Here is a 16,898-nt window from a genome sequence, read left to right on the forward strand (position 1 = left end):
TAAGCAGAAAGGGAAAGGACGACGGGCCCTCCCGTGTCCTCCCCTGCGGCATTTGCGGCTGGTTTCGGAGAGAGGAGCGAGAGGACTAAGGTGCTTCCTCAACCAAGCGGCGCTTATTTTTTTCCGTTAAGGGACGGGGCGCGGATCTCAGTCTGGGGCTATCTTTTTACGGGGACCGTCCCGAGGGCTCGTCGGCAGGTCCAGGAGCTCCACAGAAAACCCGGGAAAAGCGAGCGAAAGAGGCGGCCGCTTTCCAGATGGGTAAACAGAAAGGGGTGGGGGCGTCTGCCCGGGAGGGAAGAGGAGGCAGCCTCAGGTCAGGTCGCTCCTCTCCCCCGCCTCTCCCCGCCTGCCTCCCAGGAAAAGGGGGAGGGCGCCGGGAGGGGGTGGGCGCGGCGCAAGGGAGGAGGCGGGGCTCTCCGGCCGGTGGAAAAGCAGAGGCGCGACCCAGCCACGCAGAAGCGAAGCCGGGCTTGTCCGCCGCGGCGGACCTGAGGTCGCAGAGCGGCGCGATTCAGCTCGCTTCTCCCCCAAGAAACTTCTTTTCTTGTCTTCACCGGCTCTCCTGAACCAGCAAAACGTCTTGCGCCCTTCCTCCCCAGCCTGCTGCGCCGCTGCCCAAGCGGGAGCCTGTCGGCGGGCGCCTTCCCAAGAAAGTGTCTCCGTGGGGATCCGACCTCGCTCCCGGCCCGGACTGTGCGCGGTGGGAGAGGCTCCCCGGCCAGCTTTCGGCGCTCTCCGCTTCGCGGCGCGCCCCCGCCCCCGCCCCCAGCTGCGGCCAGACTTTTTGTAGGAGTCGCCAAGAAAGGGAAGCTGGCTCCTGCTGGCCCCCGGGCAGTTGGGCGGCAGGAGGAGGAAGCCTGAGGAGGAGTCCACCCACCTCCGCAGAGAAGGGGCCGGGAAGAAAGCGTGCGGCCGCCCGCTTCGAAGGGGAGAGGATGTCGCTGGGCTGCGGCCACGGCTCGGGGGAGGCGCTGCCGCCGCCCGCTCTACTGCTTGCCCTGGCCGGGCTGCTGGCTTCCTGGGTGCCGCTGGCCCGGGGCGCGGCGTGCGAGCCGGTGCGCATCCCACTCTGCAAGTCTCTGCCCTGGAACATGACCAAGATGCCCAACCACCTGCACCACAGCACGCAGGCCAACGCCATCCTGGCCATCGAGCAGTTCGAGGGGCTGCTGGGCATCCACTGCAGTCCGGACCTGCTCTTCTTCCTGTGCGCCATGTACGCGCCCATCTGCACCCTCGACTTCCAGCACGAGCCCATCAAGCCTTGCAAGTCTGTTTGCGAGAGGGCCCGGGCGGGCTGCGAGCCGGTCCTCATCAAGTACGGCCACGCCTGGCCCGACAGCCTGGCCTGCGACGAGCTGCCTGTCTACGACCGAGGGGTCTGCATTTCCCCAGAGGCTATCGTCACTGCCGAAGGATCCGGTGAGTCGCCTTCAGTGTCCTCCCCGCCACTCATCCTGGGATCCCCGGCCCCATCCTTCTCCTTCTGACACCACCTCCCACCTCCCTAAGCCTGGCTTGAATGGGGGCCATTAGGTGCTTTCTGGGTCCTTAGAGACTCCCAAGTTCAGAACCACACATTTTCCTTAAAACAACTCCTCCTCCTTTCTCCTCCTTGTCTAGAGGCCCCTTGGACACATGAAGCTGGAGGGGGGAGAGGTGGACAAACCAGAACCACTGGGTTGTTGGAGGAGGAAGAGGTGGAGGAGGAGGGAATGTGTATCATGAGAGAAGGGGAAAATAAATGGTGGAGAACTGTGGGTGAATTGCTCAGAGTTCCCTCTCCCCAGGAGAACCATTGCCTCTAGAAGTCCTCAGGTATCCTCCTCAACTAAACCATTGTCTCGAATCTGCTGGCCTGTCCTATCCAATCTCACACACTCACTGTCAGTAGACCCTTATCTTCTTTCTCCAATTACCCATCTTTTCCTTGATTGCAAGTAAACTCTCTCAATCCTTTCATATTTCCAGGCCTTGTTTTCCCCATTTGCCTACAACTTAAGCAGCAGTCTTTTGTTTTGGCAATCTCTTGAAGAGTTCTCCACTTTTCCCACTTCAGATGGTCCCTGAAGCTCTTTGATCTGTGCAAATGTAGGTCAGTTCCTCTCTAGTCATTTATAATCATCTAACCATCCTTGTACTTTTTTGTTGCCTTAATGATGCTGATTTACCCTGTAAATCACTAGTGAGGAAATGAACTTAATCATAAGAACTATGAAATGAGTAATCAACTTTTCAAATCCTTATCCATCATGCCTGAAACAACTCAATATCTTTTATGTCAAAGATGAGGAACTTGTGGTCTCCAGATGTTACTGGACACCACATCTGCTTACTCCTGACTCTTCTGCCTGGGGCTAGTGAGAATTGGTCTCCAGCAGCAATTAAAACTTGTGCCATAAATTTTCTCATTTCTGAGCACATGGTTGCATCTCCACTTCCAGTGTGAAACCATGGTCATTTGTTTTATCTGATGTTGGTAAACCACAATTCCAGCAACCCAGATCTTCTCACCTGACTCCCTATCTCCTTTCCATTCCATAACCACAGCTTCTCCAGCCCCAGCTTCCTGAGAAGGCTGCAACCTCCTCTGGTGCCTCATGTTCTATTTTCCATTTGTCTTATATTGTAAAACTTTTTTAAAAATGAGCTGTTTTGCAAGAAAAATTCTAGCCTTTGGACTATGTTCCCAGGCAATACTTTCCTTGTGATCAACTAAAAATGCTCACAGTTAGCTTTTCCCAGGTCTGTTCACTCGAGAAGTTACAAAAACATCTACATAGTCAGGGGATGGAAGAGGAGGTAGTGCCAGCTTCAGTGAAATTGTCTTTTCTAGGTCCCCTGGAAGATAAGAGATCTAGGATTCTTGACAGCTTGTCCACAATTGTATATATTGTTGGTTTGCCTGCCCACGATTGTGGGTTTCTCTTCCTATGAATAACCTTAGATTATTGGTCTTACGTATAAACTGAACAGTTGCTTTGTTTCTGAAGTGGGACTTCCACTGTATTCTATGGAAAGAAATTTGCTGGATCATCCCAAGGGTCTGTGTAAATCAGCACCTGATTACTAATAGTGACTCTCGCTGAGGCCACTGGCTCTCCTTTGCTGTGTGACTATTACTAGAATGCCAAAATCAGTTTCCCCCCAAGTTGATTGCTTTGCAAAAACGTTTTCTAACTTTCTACTTTATTATTAGGATGTTGTACATTTTCTTTCACATTTCTTTTGGCAGGGTTTTTTTTTTTGAATTCAGGTGCTGAGGATGCTGGAAGAGTGATGCTGTTGGTTCTGTTTTAAGATACTCCATCATTCTGCAGCTTCCCTTGCTGCCCACCCTCCTTGATCTGAAGAAGCCCCTTAGATGGATGGTTTCTTGCTGTCTTTCCTTGGACTCTAGTTAAAGTGAGGGAAGCCAGGGAGTCTGCAGACCTCTGAAGAGGTGACCGCACAGTGGAATTAAAATAACTGCCCAGAGCCACTCTTTGAGTGAGATGGGCGGTGATAAAATTTGAAATATAAATAAATAAAGGCACACATACCTCATTGCCACTTTGTAAACCAGGTGGGTGCAAGCACTTTTCACCCTACACATGGCGTTTCACAGATATTTTCTTCTTTTTTAAAGAAAAGCTTTTCTATTAAGATGTATGAGAGTGGTAGAAAAAAATGCAGAAGAAATTCTCAGTGCATACTGAAGAATATTGCCTCACAAATTAAGAATCCACTTCACTGTCATTATTAATGTTCATTGATATTACCCTCAATAAATATTTCATTCTGCTTGGGAGCCACCTAACTCCAAACCCATCATCACAGTTCCTGGAAGAGATTCTGTCCTTTATTTACTGGTCTTTCCTGAATCTTCTGCCAGTCAGTTTCATTTATTGATCCTGAGTTCTAGTGTAATGAGAGAGGGAGAAGAACATCTTGCTTATTTTTGCCCTGATATGCAGACTATCTATTGTAAACACCTGAGGAGCATTCACCCATTTGCCCAGTGGAAGTGCTCTACCTCTTCATAATGTTGGCTTTTCTTCAGCATTTGGTTTGCACTTTCCAGATTGAGGATGTTCTTTCTGAACTTATATAGCATGAAATCATGGAAATGTCATCAAGTGAGAAAGTCACTTTCTTGAACTGAAGTAAACATACTATTTTTTTCAGTCAAGGAGCAATCCAGGAGTTTTTCTTGCATCAAAGAAAGATAGGCCTGTCTCGTTGGAGGCATCTCCGAAAGACCTTGACTGCCAGAAGGTTCCTAACCATAAGAAGCAGTCCCTTTGATAATCAGACCCTAAAACCATATACATAATCTAATATATGCAGATGGTAAATCTCATGGTAAACTTTTTATTAGAATGTTTCCCAAACTCATGGCCACTTATACATTTTAATATACTGTATATATTTTATTATTTAGAGAGCCAGTCTGGTGTGGTGGTTAAGGCACCAGTCTAGAAACCGGGAGGCCGTGAGTTCTAGTCCTGCCATAGGCATGAAGCCAGCTGGGTGACCTTGGGTCAGTCATTCTCTCTCAGCCCAAGGAAGAAGGCAAGGGCAAACCACTTCTGAAAATCTTCCCAAGAAAACTGCAAGGATTAGTCTAGGCAGATGCCAGAAGTCAACAGTGGCTCAAGGGCACATACACACAAAAAGCATTATTCTTAATGATTCATTGTATTTTAAATTGTATGAAAAGTATTTTAACATATGCTGCCTGGAATTACATGGCATGATAGAGGGAATGTAAGGATTTTAAATAAAGATTATAATGAGTAATTAAATTGTTTGAAGGCTGTAGAATGGAAACCTTGTATGTGTGTGCATATACAGTATTAAAAAGGAAACAAATCTTCCTTCACATGGTAGAGTTAAATGAACAGGTTGTAAAGGTTTCCACTACACAAATTTGTGGTTTATTTTATTATTTTTGTGAGAGAACGTCCATAAATATAATTCTTTGTTTTCAGTCTAAACTAGTAGAAGTGTCTCAAATTTGTGTGCCGGTCCCCATAAACCATCTCCATCTTCTCCATTTTCCATTTCCACATACTGTTTTCCTTAGTCCCTTTGAAAACTGAGTAGAAATTAGGAAACTGTGGGTGATCTGTGCTCAGAGGCTGTAAGAGTTAGTGTTTGAGACTCCAAGAAACATGTGCATTGGAATCCAAAGGTAGCTTTTTGTGACCAATTATTAACTTACCATATAGAGAGAAGATCAGGAGGGTGCTTACACGTCTCTGCAATAGGCAGAGCCTACAACAATTAAGTGAGAGCCTTCAGAAATTCCATTTGGCAAACCTTGATGATACAGTAACCTCTTGAGGATTGGCTGATCATTGGTGTAACTCCTTCTCCTGCACTATTTCTCCAGCATGTTTACATTTTTATTATGGTGATGCAAGATTATAACAATCATGAGCAGTCATGAGATCCAGGATACAGGGAGTCTGAGGAAGTTTAGTCTAGTGGTTAAGGCAATGGGCTAGAAACCAGGCAACTGTGAATTCTAGTCCCACTTTAGGCATGAAAGCTGGCTGGGTGACTTTGGGCCAGTCGCTCTCTCTCACCCCAACTCACCTCACAGGGTTGTTGCTGTGCAGAAAATAGGAGGAAGGAGTATTAGGTATGTTCCCCGCCTTGAGTTATTTATAAAAAATAATAAAGGGATTAAAAAAATATTTAAAAAGTTCTCTTTGGTGAGATCCCTCTTAGACAGATAGCCTCCTGGCTGTGGAATTCACCAGGTGACAGCATTGGCAGATGACCCTTAAAATTCCTATATGTCCTGGAGCAATGCAAAAAATGGATTCATTCAACTGCAAAGTATGCTCAAAACCAAGGTTATTTGTACTAGCTGGCACTCTGGTTTGTTTGCTTTGCTTTGCTTAAGATTGCTAGGATGCAGACTGACAGTTTCTGGTGTATCCTGCCATTTTCCAAAAGTTCCAGTTAGAGGAAATCCTTTCCATACTGAAGAGGTAGAAAACCTGTAACACTCCCCCCCCCCCATATATTGTGGAATTACAAGCTCTCAGCATGAAAGATTGTGGGAGTTGGTTCAACAATATCTGGAGGCCTGGAGGCTCTACATCCTTACCCTGATGAGGAATTGCTTGAAAACCACCTGAGTTGACAGATGCTGTGGTAAAAGAATGCACGCCATTGAGATAAGAGATCTGAGCATAAAGATATACAGTATCTATTAGCACAATGAGAGCCAGGTTGGTGTAGTGGTTAAAATGCTGGATGAGGAGTAGGGAAACTCATGTCCTAGTCCTGCCTTAGACACAGAAGTTAATTGGTAAATGTGGGCCAGTCGTTCCCTCTCATCCCCAAAAAGAAGGCAATGGCAAACTACTTCTGAAAATTTGCCAAGAAAACTGCAGGGACTTACACATGTAATTGCCAGGGATGCTTACCTCTAGAGCAGGGTAAGCAATCCTTGGCATTTCTGATGTTGCTCCGTACCATTTTTGCAAAACCTATAAACTGTTTAAAATTTTGAAAAACTGATCTCCTAAGTCAGCAGTGAAGGAAAACTGCTGAATTTGGAAAGTCACCAAGACCTTCCAAGTTCATACCTCACTTTTGTAAGGACAGAGCTCTCTGGATTAAGACTGAAAAACTCCAGAATGCACAGAATAAATGCCAAGGTGCTCTACTGGCCATTTTACAATGACTGAGGAAGTCCTCTGCATTATGGCATTTGGCTTGCTAGGCACTTGCTGTGTTTCAGGCTTGCTTGTCTGCGTCCTCAGCTTCAGTATGTGACTGACTTCGTGGTTATGTGCAGAAGGGATGCTTCTTTATTGCGCTAGGCTTTGAAATGGTTGGGAACTATTCTGGACATTGGCTGGGCACCAGAAAGTCGAGATTCATATTTTCACATTTGAAAATCTAGGCCAGCTTATGAAAGGAAGCAGTAGAGCTAGAGGAGTCTTTAAGAGAGGAAGGTGTATCTTAGGATAGGTTTGCTCTCTCGGGCCTTTCTAAAAGGACATCGCTCTCTGCTCACTCAGTGTGTCCTATCAACTGTATCCCTCTGAGTTCCACCCCACAGCTGAAATTGCACCTTTTGGCTCAGCTGGGACCATTGGGGCAGTCCATCTCCCTCCTCAGGCCCATCCCAGCTCCCCATTCTTCATTTGCCTTGTATTTTGACAACTGGTCTTCAAGCTTCAGCCGTTCTAAACGTCACTTCCCAGGTCTGTCTACAGACAGAGTGTTGACTGTTGTTTCAGCTGCTTTAGGTTTGATACCTGCTGGGAAGCTCTGCGGGCAAGTGGTTTCGAGTGGCGGAGTGGGGGCGGGGAAGGTGAATGTCTCGCATTGAAGCCTCTGCAAAGGTCCACCTCGCCTAAGCATAGAGGTGCTTCCCAAAGTGCCTTCAGAACAGATCAGTACTGAAATCCAGCTTGGCAAAGCTAGCAGCCATTAAGAAACCGTCACATTCAAGGCCACGGAGGAGTCGTTTTCTGTCAGATTGCCCCAACGTTACCTATTACGGAGGACCACAAAGGGCACAATAGTTCCATTGAATGAAGCCAGTGTGGAATCCATGAACGCTTTCTTTCACTGACTGGGAACATGATGACATTCTTAGTGCTGAGATGTTTTTTAACCTAAACAAACACTCCTGCCACTAGGCTGAAGCCACCTCTCTTCCCACTCCTCTCCCCCCCCCCCCCCCGCTCCTTCCAGGAATACAATTTCCTTGTCTTCTAAAAGTAGACTAAACCATTTCTATCTTGAAACTTTGGGGAATGGAGATGCAAACTCAAGTTGGGGAGGAGACTGGTAGGCTTGCAAGAGGGGTTCCATGGGCCCATGCAAACAGGTGTAACTTGTGGATCACGCGCTATAGGCAGATGTGGTGAGAAAGATGTAAGGGGTTTTGTAGCACTGCTTGCAGCTCTTGTACAGTGCTTTGGACATGTCCTGCTATGTTATGGCTAAAAGGATTCAGGGAGGAATCATCCTAAATTCACTGCATATGCAGGGGAGCTTGCTTTGTGATAACAGCCACACCAAAGAAATCCAAGGCTCCAGGGACAGCTATTGTGCAGAGATTCCCCTATTAGTTCTTGTTATCTCCAGGCAAGACTCTGGTCTGAAATCAGGGAAAGCCCCACTACCAGTCATTGTAGACCAGGATGGATAATGTTTTTCCCTGCACGAGGCTGCTTTCTCTCAGGAGACATCTGTTGGGGGTAATATCATAAGGCAATGATGGGCACAGCTGAGGCAGGAAGGGGTGGGGCCAAAGGTGTGTTGAGACATTATTGCATTCAATTCTACTGTCACTTGTCTTGATTTCCTGCAAGGGCTTCTGAAATTAGGCCAGGGACCGCATATAGTTAGGCTGAGAGTCACATGTGGCCTGAGAGGTAGGCTGTCCAGTGGTTTGACCCATTGGCATAATGACCGGTTATAGTGTTTCTGAATGTCAGGTAAAGCTTGTGAACCAGCTCTCACCACCCAGCAGCTTCCAGTTGTGTTAAACCTCACTTCCCATTATCCACAAGTGCACAGCTTCTCACATTTCCTGTGGTTGGTCATGAGGCTGCTGGGAGTTGACATTCAACAACTGGAGTACCAAGGGTTCCCACTTTTGAAACCAAATGTATGATTGGGCCTATATTTGGAAGCCAGGAACTGATATAACCCCCTTGTCCAGCCCTTGATGATTCAAGGCCCATGAGCAAACTTTCCCCAAACGCAAAGTTTATCTCAGGAACCCTTCAGCAACATGAAATAGATTTACTGAAGCCACTAAGCAGGATAGGGTATGAAGCTGGAGAGCAATCTGACCACGCTTTCTTAGCCATGAAGAGCTGACTGGCAGGCATTCACAAGGACACAGTCCCCAATCCGAAAACAGCTTCTGTTCCTTCCCTGGGACTTCGCTTCATGGAGACTGCTCTGTCAGGCAATTTTTCTATCTGCTGAGCAGCATGAGAAGGTAGGCTGATGGGATGGCATTTTGGATTGTACCACTTTGGACTCCACTAACATTTATATTTTGTTAGCCACCCTGTGTATCCATTAGATGGCAGTGTAATGGTTGCCTATTCTAAAACACCATCAGACTCATGAGTATGAATTCAAAGATATCTGATTTATTAAAGAATAGTATGCAGGATCACAGAGAAAGCTGAGAATGATGAAAGCGCGCCAAATTCAAACTAAAAACCCTCGGTGCAAATGAAATCCCTCCCCCCGTAGAATCTTCTCAAGTTCACAACCCGAGGTGCTCCTAACGGTTTCTGATGGTCTGCGGGAAAAGTCCTTGAACAGATAACAGCCCAAACACATTCCGTTGTACTGATTTCACATACAGAGCTTGGTACAAGGTCTCACAGCAGCTCCCTCCCAAACAGAAACGCACATCAGCGCCATGGCATGTGGAATGTTACGATGTATAAACTACATTGAATCAGTGAACATGACATACTGCCCCCCCCAAATGAAGAATACATCAAGCAGCAGGCTTCAAAGGATAAGCAAGGTGGAAACGGTGAACTAAATCAGGAGCGTTAACATGGTGGGCAGACACCCATTCAGGATGAGGAAAGTGTTTCCATCGGACCAGATACTGCAGGGTGCCTCAAAGCTTGCGAGAATCAACGATGTCCTTGACTTCAAAGTGTTGTTGGCCGTCAATCATAATTGGAGCAGGAGGAGGAGGTTGAGGGTGCCAACGCGGCGAGTGGTGCACAGGCTTAAGCAAGCTGCAATGGAAAACAGGGTTCAAGCATTCCAAATTGTGAGGCAGTTCCAATTTAACAGTAACTGGATTGACAAGATGAACAACAGGAAAAGAACCAATGAATTTGGGAGCAAGTTTTTTAGAGGGTTGAGGTGATTTGATAAATTTAGTAGACAGATACACCTGATCCCCAACTTTGAAGTCGTGTTGTAAAGGACGATGCTTATCAGCTTGAGACTTGTAAGCAGCCTGGGCATCAGCCAAAGCTTGTTGAATTACTGGCCAGGAATCAGACAGTTTAACAGCCCAGTCAGACGCAGAACATGTTTGGGAAGGGGGCTGTGTCAGTTCAGGGATGGGAACAAAGTCGTGACCAGAAACCACATGAAAAGGGGTTTGTCCAGTACTTTGATGCACAGCATTGATGTAAGCAACTTCAGCAAAAGGTAACAACTCCACCTAATCGTCCTGATGGTAGTTAATGTATGCTCTAAGAAACTGTTCAAGAGTGGAATTTAAAATCTCAGTAGAACCGTCAGTCTGAGGATGGGACGATGTGGACAGTGCTTGTTTAGTGCCAATCAATTTTAAAAATGATTTCCAAAATTGGGAAGTAAACTGTGTGCCGCGGTCAGAGATTAAACAGGAGGGGCTACCGTGGAGGCAGTAGATGTGGTGGAGAAATAGGCGCGCTAATTGTGGGGCTGACGGGATGGATGCACATGGAATGAAATGAGCTTGTTTAGAGAAAAAATCCTTTACAACCCAAATGACAGTTTTCTTCTGACTGGGAGGTAGGTCCACAATGAAATCCATAGAAATCTCATCCCAGGGGCAGGATGGGCTGGCCACTGGCTGTAGAAGCCCCTGTGGTTTCCCCCCTTTTCATTTTGACATGGCACAAACAGGACAGGAAGCAACATAGTCTTTTACATCACGCCTTAAGGTTGGCCACCAAAATTGACGGCGAACCAAATGCAAGGTTTTAACAAAACCAAAGTGTCCAGCAAGTTTATCATCATGGGAACGCTGCAAAACATCAGCTCTTAAAGTTTCAGGCACATAAAGGCGGTGTTCCACCCACGCCAGACCGTTTTCAAAAGAAACATTGTCTCTATTAGCTAGCAACCAAGTGCCAGATTTCAGTGCCTGGAGAAAGTCCTTGTGTAACTGACAAGGAACTTGCACTTTCCATTTCCCAGACAGGGCTGGGGGCGGGGTTGCCTGCGCACGGGTCTGGCTCCGAGTGACAGCAACCAAGCCCAGTTGTGGTTCAGTGAGAACAGTCCCAACCACATCTGCCACCTGGTCAAGGTCCTGAGGTAAATGTGACAAAGCATCGGCCAGAAAGTTTTTCTTTTCCGGAATAAATTTTAACTGGAAGTTAAAGCGACTGAAAAACTGAGCCCAGTGAATCTGTTTAGGGCTGAGACGTCGTGGGGTGCGGAGGGCTTCCAAATTCTTATGATCGGTCCAAACCTCGAATGGGCATTTAGCGCTTTCAAGGAGATGGCGCCAGGTTTCTAAAGCTGCTTTTACAGCAAATGCCTCCTTTTCCCAAACATGCCAACGGCGTTCTGTTTCAGAAAATTTCCTGGATAGATAAGCGCAGGATTTTAAGCGATTTTCTGAATCCCTTTGTAACAAAATAGCCCCAGTAGAGGAGTCAGAAGCATCAACTTGGACCACAAAGGGGCGCTCAGGATGAGGGTGCTGTAGAATAGGCTCAGCAGTAAAAAGGGTTTTTAATTTCTCAAATGCTGCCTGGCATTCAGGCGTCCAATTCAGCACTACCCCAGGGTTTTTTACTTTGCGTGTCTCCCCCAAGCCCTTGGTACGGAGTAAATCAGTGAGGGGCAGAGCAATCTCAGCGAACCCCTGGATAAATTGCCAATAGTAATTACTGAACCCTAGGAAACCTTGTAATTGCCTCCCGGCGTGGGGACGTTCCCAACTTAGAATCGCCTGAATTTTTGCAGGGTCCATTTCTATACCCCGGTCAGACACTCGATAGCCCAGATAGTCAAGTTGGGTTTTGTGAAACTCACATTTGGAAAGTTTGGCATAGAGTTTGGCATCTCTAAGTTTGCGTAACACCTGTCTGAGGAGGCGTTTGTATTCCTCCTCGGTTTCAGTGTAAATGAGAACATCATCTAAATAAACCAGGACCCCTTTAAACAAATGATCATGTAATACTTCATTAATCAATTGCATGAAGACTCCGGGTGCCCCTACCAACCCAAAAGGGAGGACTTTGTACTGAAACGATCCTAGTGGGCAATTAAAAGCAGTTTTCCACTCATCCCCAGCTTTTATGTGAATCCGGAAATAGGCTTCACGAAGATCGAGCTTGGAGAAAATCTTGCCCTTTGACAAATGAGCTAACATGTCCTTCATGAGGGGCAGAGGGTACTTGTTGACAATAGAGACAGAATTTAACCCTCGATAGTCCGTAGAGAGTTGAAGCGTGCCATCTTTCTTTTCCTGGAATAACACAGGAGCCCCAACTGGGGAATTAGCAGGTTCAATAAACCCCCTTGACAGATTTTTGTCAATGAAGTCCTGTAATGCCTCGAGCTCCTTCTGAGTCATTGGATAAATTTTTGGCTTGGGCAATTGAGCATTGGGGACCAACTCTATTGCACAGTCAGTTTTCCGGTGGCGGGGGGGATAACTGATCTGCTTCCAACACCCCAAATACGTCTGCAAATTCTTGGTATTGAGTAGGCAAGCCTTCTAAATGTGGCAAGTCAGGGCGCGGCGTGGTGATCACTGCCCTTCCAACCCCCACACGTGCAACTATCTCCACTGTAGGAGCCTGGTAAAATCCATCTTTAAAAGTCACAGTTCTGTGCTCCCAGTTTGTATAGGGGCTTCAATAGGTCAACCAGGGGATCCCCAGGATTACCAAGGGATTGCCAACAGGTGCTACAACAAATTTCAAAGTCTCACGGTGGCTGCCCATTTGCATTGCCACAGTTCCAGTGAAATGGGTTGCCGCCCCCCCCCCCCCGCTGTTGAACCATCCAACTGTGTGAAGATCAAAGGATGCTGGAGGGGGAAACTAGGCAGGTCCAAAGCAGCAACCAAATCAGGGTGAGTTAAACACCTGGAACACCCAGAGTCAACTAAAGCCCATACCTCTGTAGTTCTTGTGCGGGAACCCAATTTCACTTTTACTGCTAAAGTAGGACAGTCAGCATTCACCATAGCATCTTCGCGCCCATCCTCTTCCACCTGCCCGCTGGCGCCCTTCATGGCAGGTGGCTGGTGTTTCCCGCCAGCTCCTTAGAGTCATCTTCAGCCTCTCCTGAGAAGTAGATTACTTCTTCAGCGTCGGCTGTCCCTTTCGCCACGGGGGGGGGGGCGATTTGGCCGGTGGCTTCCCTGCTCGATCTCCAGCCTTGGGTTTTGGGCAATCAGCTGCTCAATGGCCCTCCTTTCCTCATCGGAGACACTGACCCCTCTCGTAGCACCAATCTCTCTCCTCATCCCAGGCTCTATAGCTTGGCCGGGCAGCAGTCGCAGCATTTGGGGTTCTCTCATGGTGGTGGGTGGTTTTTCAGGTTTTCTAGTTTGCATGAAGGTATGCTGAGCACGCTCAGCCTTTCCTGCCAGACAGATCCAGTTGTACAATGACTGGGGGTTGTCTCTACACAATGCCCAACGCAGGACATCCCAGTTGAGTCCCTCTTTAAAACGTGCTATTAGAGTTGACTCAGACCAGTCAGTGATTTTCCCAGCCAGAGCTTTAAACTCTAGGGTGTAATCAGCTACTGACATTTGGCCCTGGGTAAGATCCTTCAGCGCCTTCTTAGCTCTTGGCTTGGCCAGAGGATCTTCAAAATGCAGCTTTAACGCCCACATGAAATCATCGAAATAATCAAGTGCAGGGGAGTCAGCATCACTTAACTGAACATACCAGTCAGCCGCTCGACCCTTCAACTTGGTGGCAATGGAAGTTACTTTAGCCTCTTCAGAAGGGAAGCATGCCCCAAACTGCCTCATATAACGTTTAGCATTAGTTAAAAAGAAAGATAACTTCGTTGGATCCCCATCGAATTTGACAGAAAAGTCTCTCACTCTGCCTCCGGTTGGAGTGGAACCAGCCAGCACTTGAGTGGTTGGGCCCCAGGTTACAGTAGCTTTTCCTTTTCGGGGTGGGGATACTGATAGCCGGGCTCTGCAGGGTGGAGATTCATCCCAGAGCTGTCTCTGGCCCCGCTCCGCCGGCGGTCTGGATGGGAGGATGGGGGATGGTTGCGGGAAGCTGGGATCTCCTCCACATCTCCCCTGCCCCTCCAGTGACAAAGACAGGTTTTTCAACATGTACTCCATTGATTCTTTTTTGGCTTCCACCACTCTTAGTCTCTCAGGGGTTCAAGAGTCCCCTCTCCTTCGCGTGCCTGGTGTCCTCTCAGTTGGCACCTTAGTAGATTCTTTGTCTGGGGTTAGCGGGAACCAATACTTCCAGGACGTCCCTGATGTCCCTGGTTGGGGTTCTCTCACTTCATCCAAGGTGATCAACTCTGCGAGCAATTCGCTGGGTGCCGGTTGCTTTGGCTCTTCCCCGTTGTCAGATTCCTCTGCATCAGAATTGGAATTCAATTCATCCCTTGACAGGTCTCGGGATTCTGAAGGTTCTGTGGTGAGATTCAGTTCTCTGCTCTTGACCGTCGACTCGGGCACCAAGCTAGCTGTCTCCTCGAGTCCCCCGGTCATGGATTTTGACTCAGCCATCGTTAACTATTTTCCCTCACAAGAGACTGATCTTGGTAGGAGCTAACGGTACAACTTTGGGGATTCTCAGCTTTATTTAATGGTTGCCTATTCTAAAACACCATCAGACTCATGAGTAGGAATTCAAAGATATCTGATTTATTAAAGAATAGCATGCAGGATCACAGAGAAAGCTGAGAATGATGAAAGTGCGCCAAATTCAAACTAAAAACCCTCGGTGCAAATGAAATCCCTCCCCCCGTAGAATCTTCTCAAGTTCACAATCCCAGGTGCTCCTAACGGTTTCTGATGGTCTGCGGGAAAAGTCCTTGAACAGAGAACATAACCCAAACACATTCCATTGTACTGATTTCACATATAGGGCTTGGTACAAGGTCTCAGAGCAGCTCCCTCCCAAACAGAAACATGCGTCAGTGCCATGGCATGTGAAACGTTACGATGTATAAACTACATTGAATCAGTGAACATGACAGGCAGGGTTTAAATTAAATATATAAACCAAATACATTTTAAAAGGTGTACTACTTCCCAGAAAAAGAAGAGAAATGGAGTGGAGGCTAGAGATTTAGGTTTCCATGCAAGCAATCAGTTTAGTGTTGCTTGTGAAAGGAGAAAAGAAGTCTGGCATTTTTTTTTAAACTGTTTGTATGCATCGATCCTACCCTGTCCCCCATAGGCACTTGCCTTGTGACAAAGTTGCTATCTCAAAAGGAGAATGGCTATTTTCTATATTGCTAGGTGTTGGTAACCAGCTTGTTACTAAGGCAATACTGTAGGTCTGAGAAAATGCTTAGGAAGAACAACTGTTGTTGAAAATGGTGGCCTGTGATCCCATTCTTCTTGTAAGATGAGAGTAGTTATCAGTAAATTTAGAGGAGGTCTATTTAAGAGAATGTTGAAGGAATTTGGCATTAAAACCTGTGGCTTTAAGTCCTAAGCCTTAAACAAACAAACAAACAAACAAATAAATAAATAATCAATCATTAAAATGATAATCATCATCATCATCATCATCTATTCATCCAATGAAAATCACAGTATATTACTGGGTATTTTCTGATTATTTGGGTTCTAACCAAGAACCAAGAGATCACGGAGGCATCACTGTAGTATTTTGCGGTAGTTTTCTGCAAAGTCAGTTCTGTAAATCTAAAACTTCCAAATATTTGGTGAATCCCTTTGGTATGGCTGCATGAGCTCCAGTTACTATCGGTATTATAGTTGACATTTTTTCCCAAAGTCTTTCGATTTCCAAATCCCTATTACTACTACTACTACTTCAGTCTTAAAGATATTCATGATTGAACCAGAAAATTTGGAGACGTTATTATTGGTCAAAATATGCTTGACTAAGGCTTACTCTATTTTGGAGTGATTTGATTTACAGTTTGTCTTTCCTTAGGCATATTTCAATCTGCCACCAGAGCAGAAGCCAAATATTTTTGTCTGGAGAGGCAGTACAGCTATTTCTTTACTATATGAAGAACATTCTTTACTGTATGAAGAAAAAAAAATTTTTTTCCCACACCCAGAGAACTGGCCTTTCTGCAACATCCTTGCTCAGCTGTTTTTTTAGAAAACTTCATTAAATGTATTAATTATAATTACCCTAAGAAATATAATTGCATTATTGAAAACCAGGGAGAAAAAAAATGGTCTGTTAAATTGGTTTGCTAATTATGGGTGACCCTCAGACCAGCCCACCTCATAGGGTTGTTGTTGTAGGGAAAATAGGAAACAGGAATATTAGGTATGTTTACCATCTTGAGTTATATATAAAAAAGGCAGGATAAAAATACAATCACAAAAACAGTAATAATGATCTGCTAAAGGCATAACGTATAACCGAACAAATGAACGTGGGTCTGATTCCTAATTAGAAGTACCTCTCGTGCCATTATAAAAGCCTGTTTAGCCATGGGCTGGTACAAGCCAGACCATGTCTGAGGTGGAGAAGACTGGCTGCATTCTCACATAATGGGAAGCCAGGCTTTATTTTGGCAGTGTTTTGCTGAGCAAATCATAATGGCATGCTAAAAAGACCACATCATGGCCTTAGCATAAGGTCTGAATGCCATCTACATAAAGACGTGTGAAGAGCAGGTCAAGGCCTGTGCCCTGCATTATATAGTGGCCAACTAGATGCATTCTAGAGGGATTCTGGGATATTTCAGAGCAAATGGGTCTACCTAATATATTTCTACTCAGAGTAGGTAGAAGAAGATACCTGAGGAAGACTCCCAGTGTATTAAAGGGACTGGGGATGACACCAACTATTGTCCCTCTGCCCATGGAAGGCTTCTCTAAGCGAAACACGGAAGCTGGCAATTTTCAGCAGCAACTCTCTCCATGTAGCTCAGGGCATCATCTCTTTTGGAGAGTTAAGATTCCTTCTGAGCAAATACAGAGGATAAGGGGCTTCAGGAGGACTGTCTGAGAA

At 46.3% G+C, this 16,898-nt stretch overlaps 1 protein-coding gene across 1 annotated transcript in view; it reads left to right on the top strand.

Annotated features, from left to right (window-relative positions):
* The first annotated feature begins 447 nt into the window (after positions 1-447).
* FRZB (frizzled related protein) overlaps positions 448-16,898 on the top strand; it is a 38,307-nt gene continuing 21,856 nt past the window's right edge. The window contains exon 1 of the mRNA XM_063318099.1: positions 448-1,425. Within this exon, the coding sequence (XP_063174169.1) occupies positions 939-1,425 (487 nt within the window). The 5' untranslated portion in view covers positions 448-938. The remainder of the gene's footprint in view (positions 1,426-16,898) is intronic.

Source organism: Candoia aspera, chromosome 1 (assembly GCF_035149785.1).
Source record: "Candoia aspera isolate rCanAsp1 chromosome 1, rCanAsp1.hap2, whole genome shotgun sequence".
In the NCBI taxonomy this organism is placed as follows: domain Eukaryota; kingdom Metazoa; phylum Chordata; class Lepidosauria; order Squamata; family Boidae; genus Candoia; species Candoia aspera.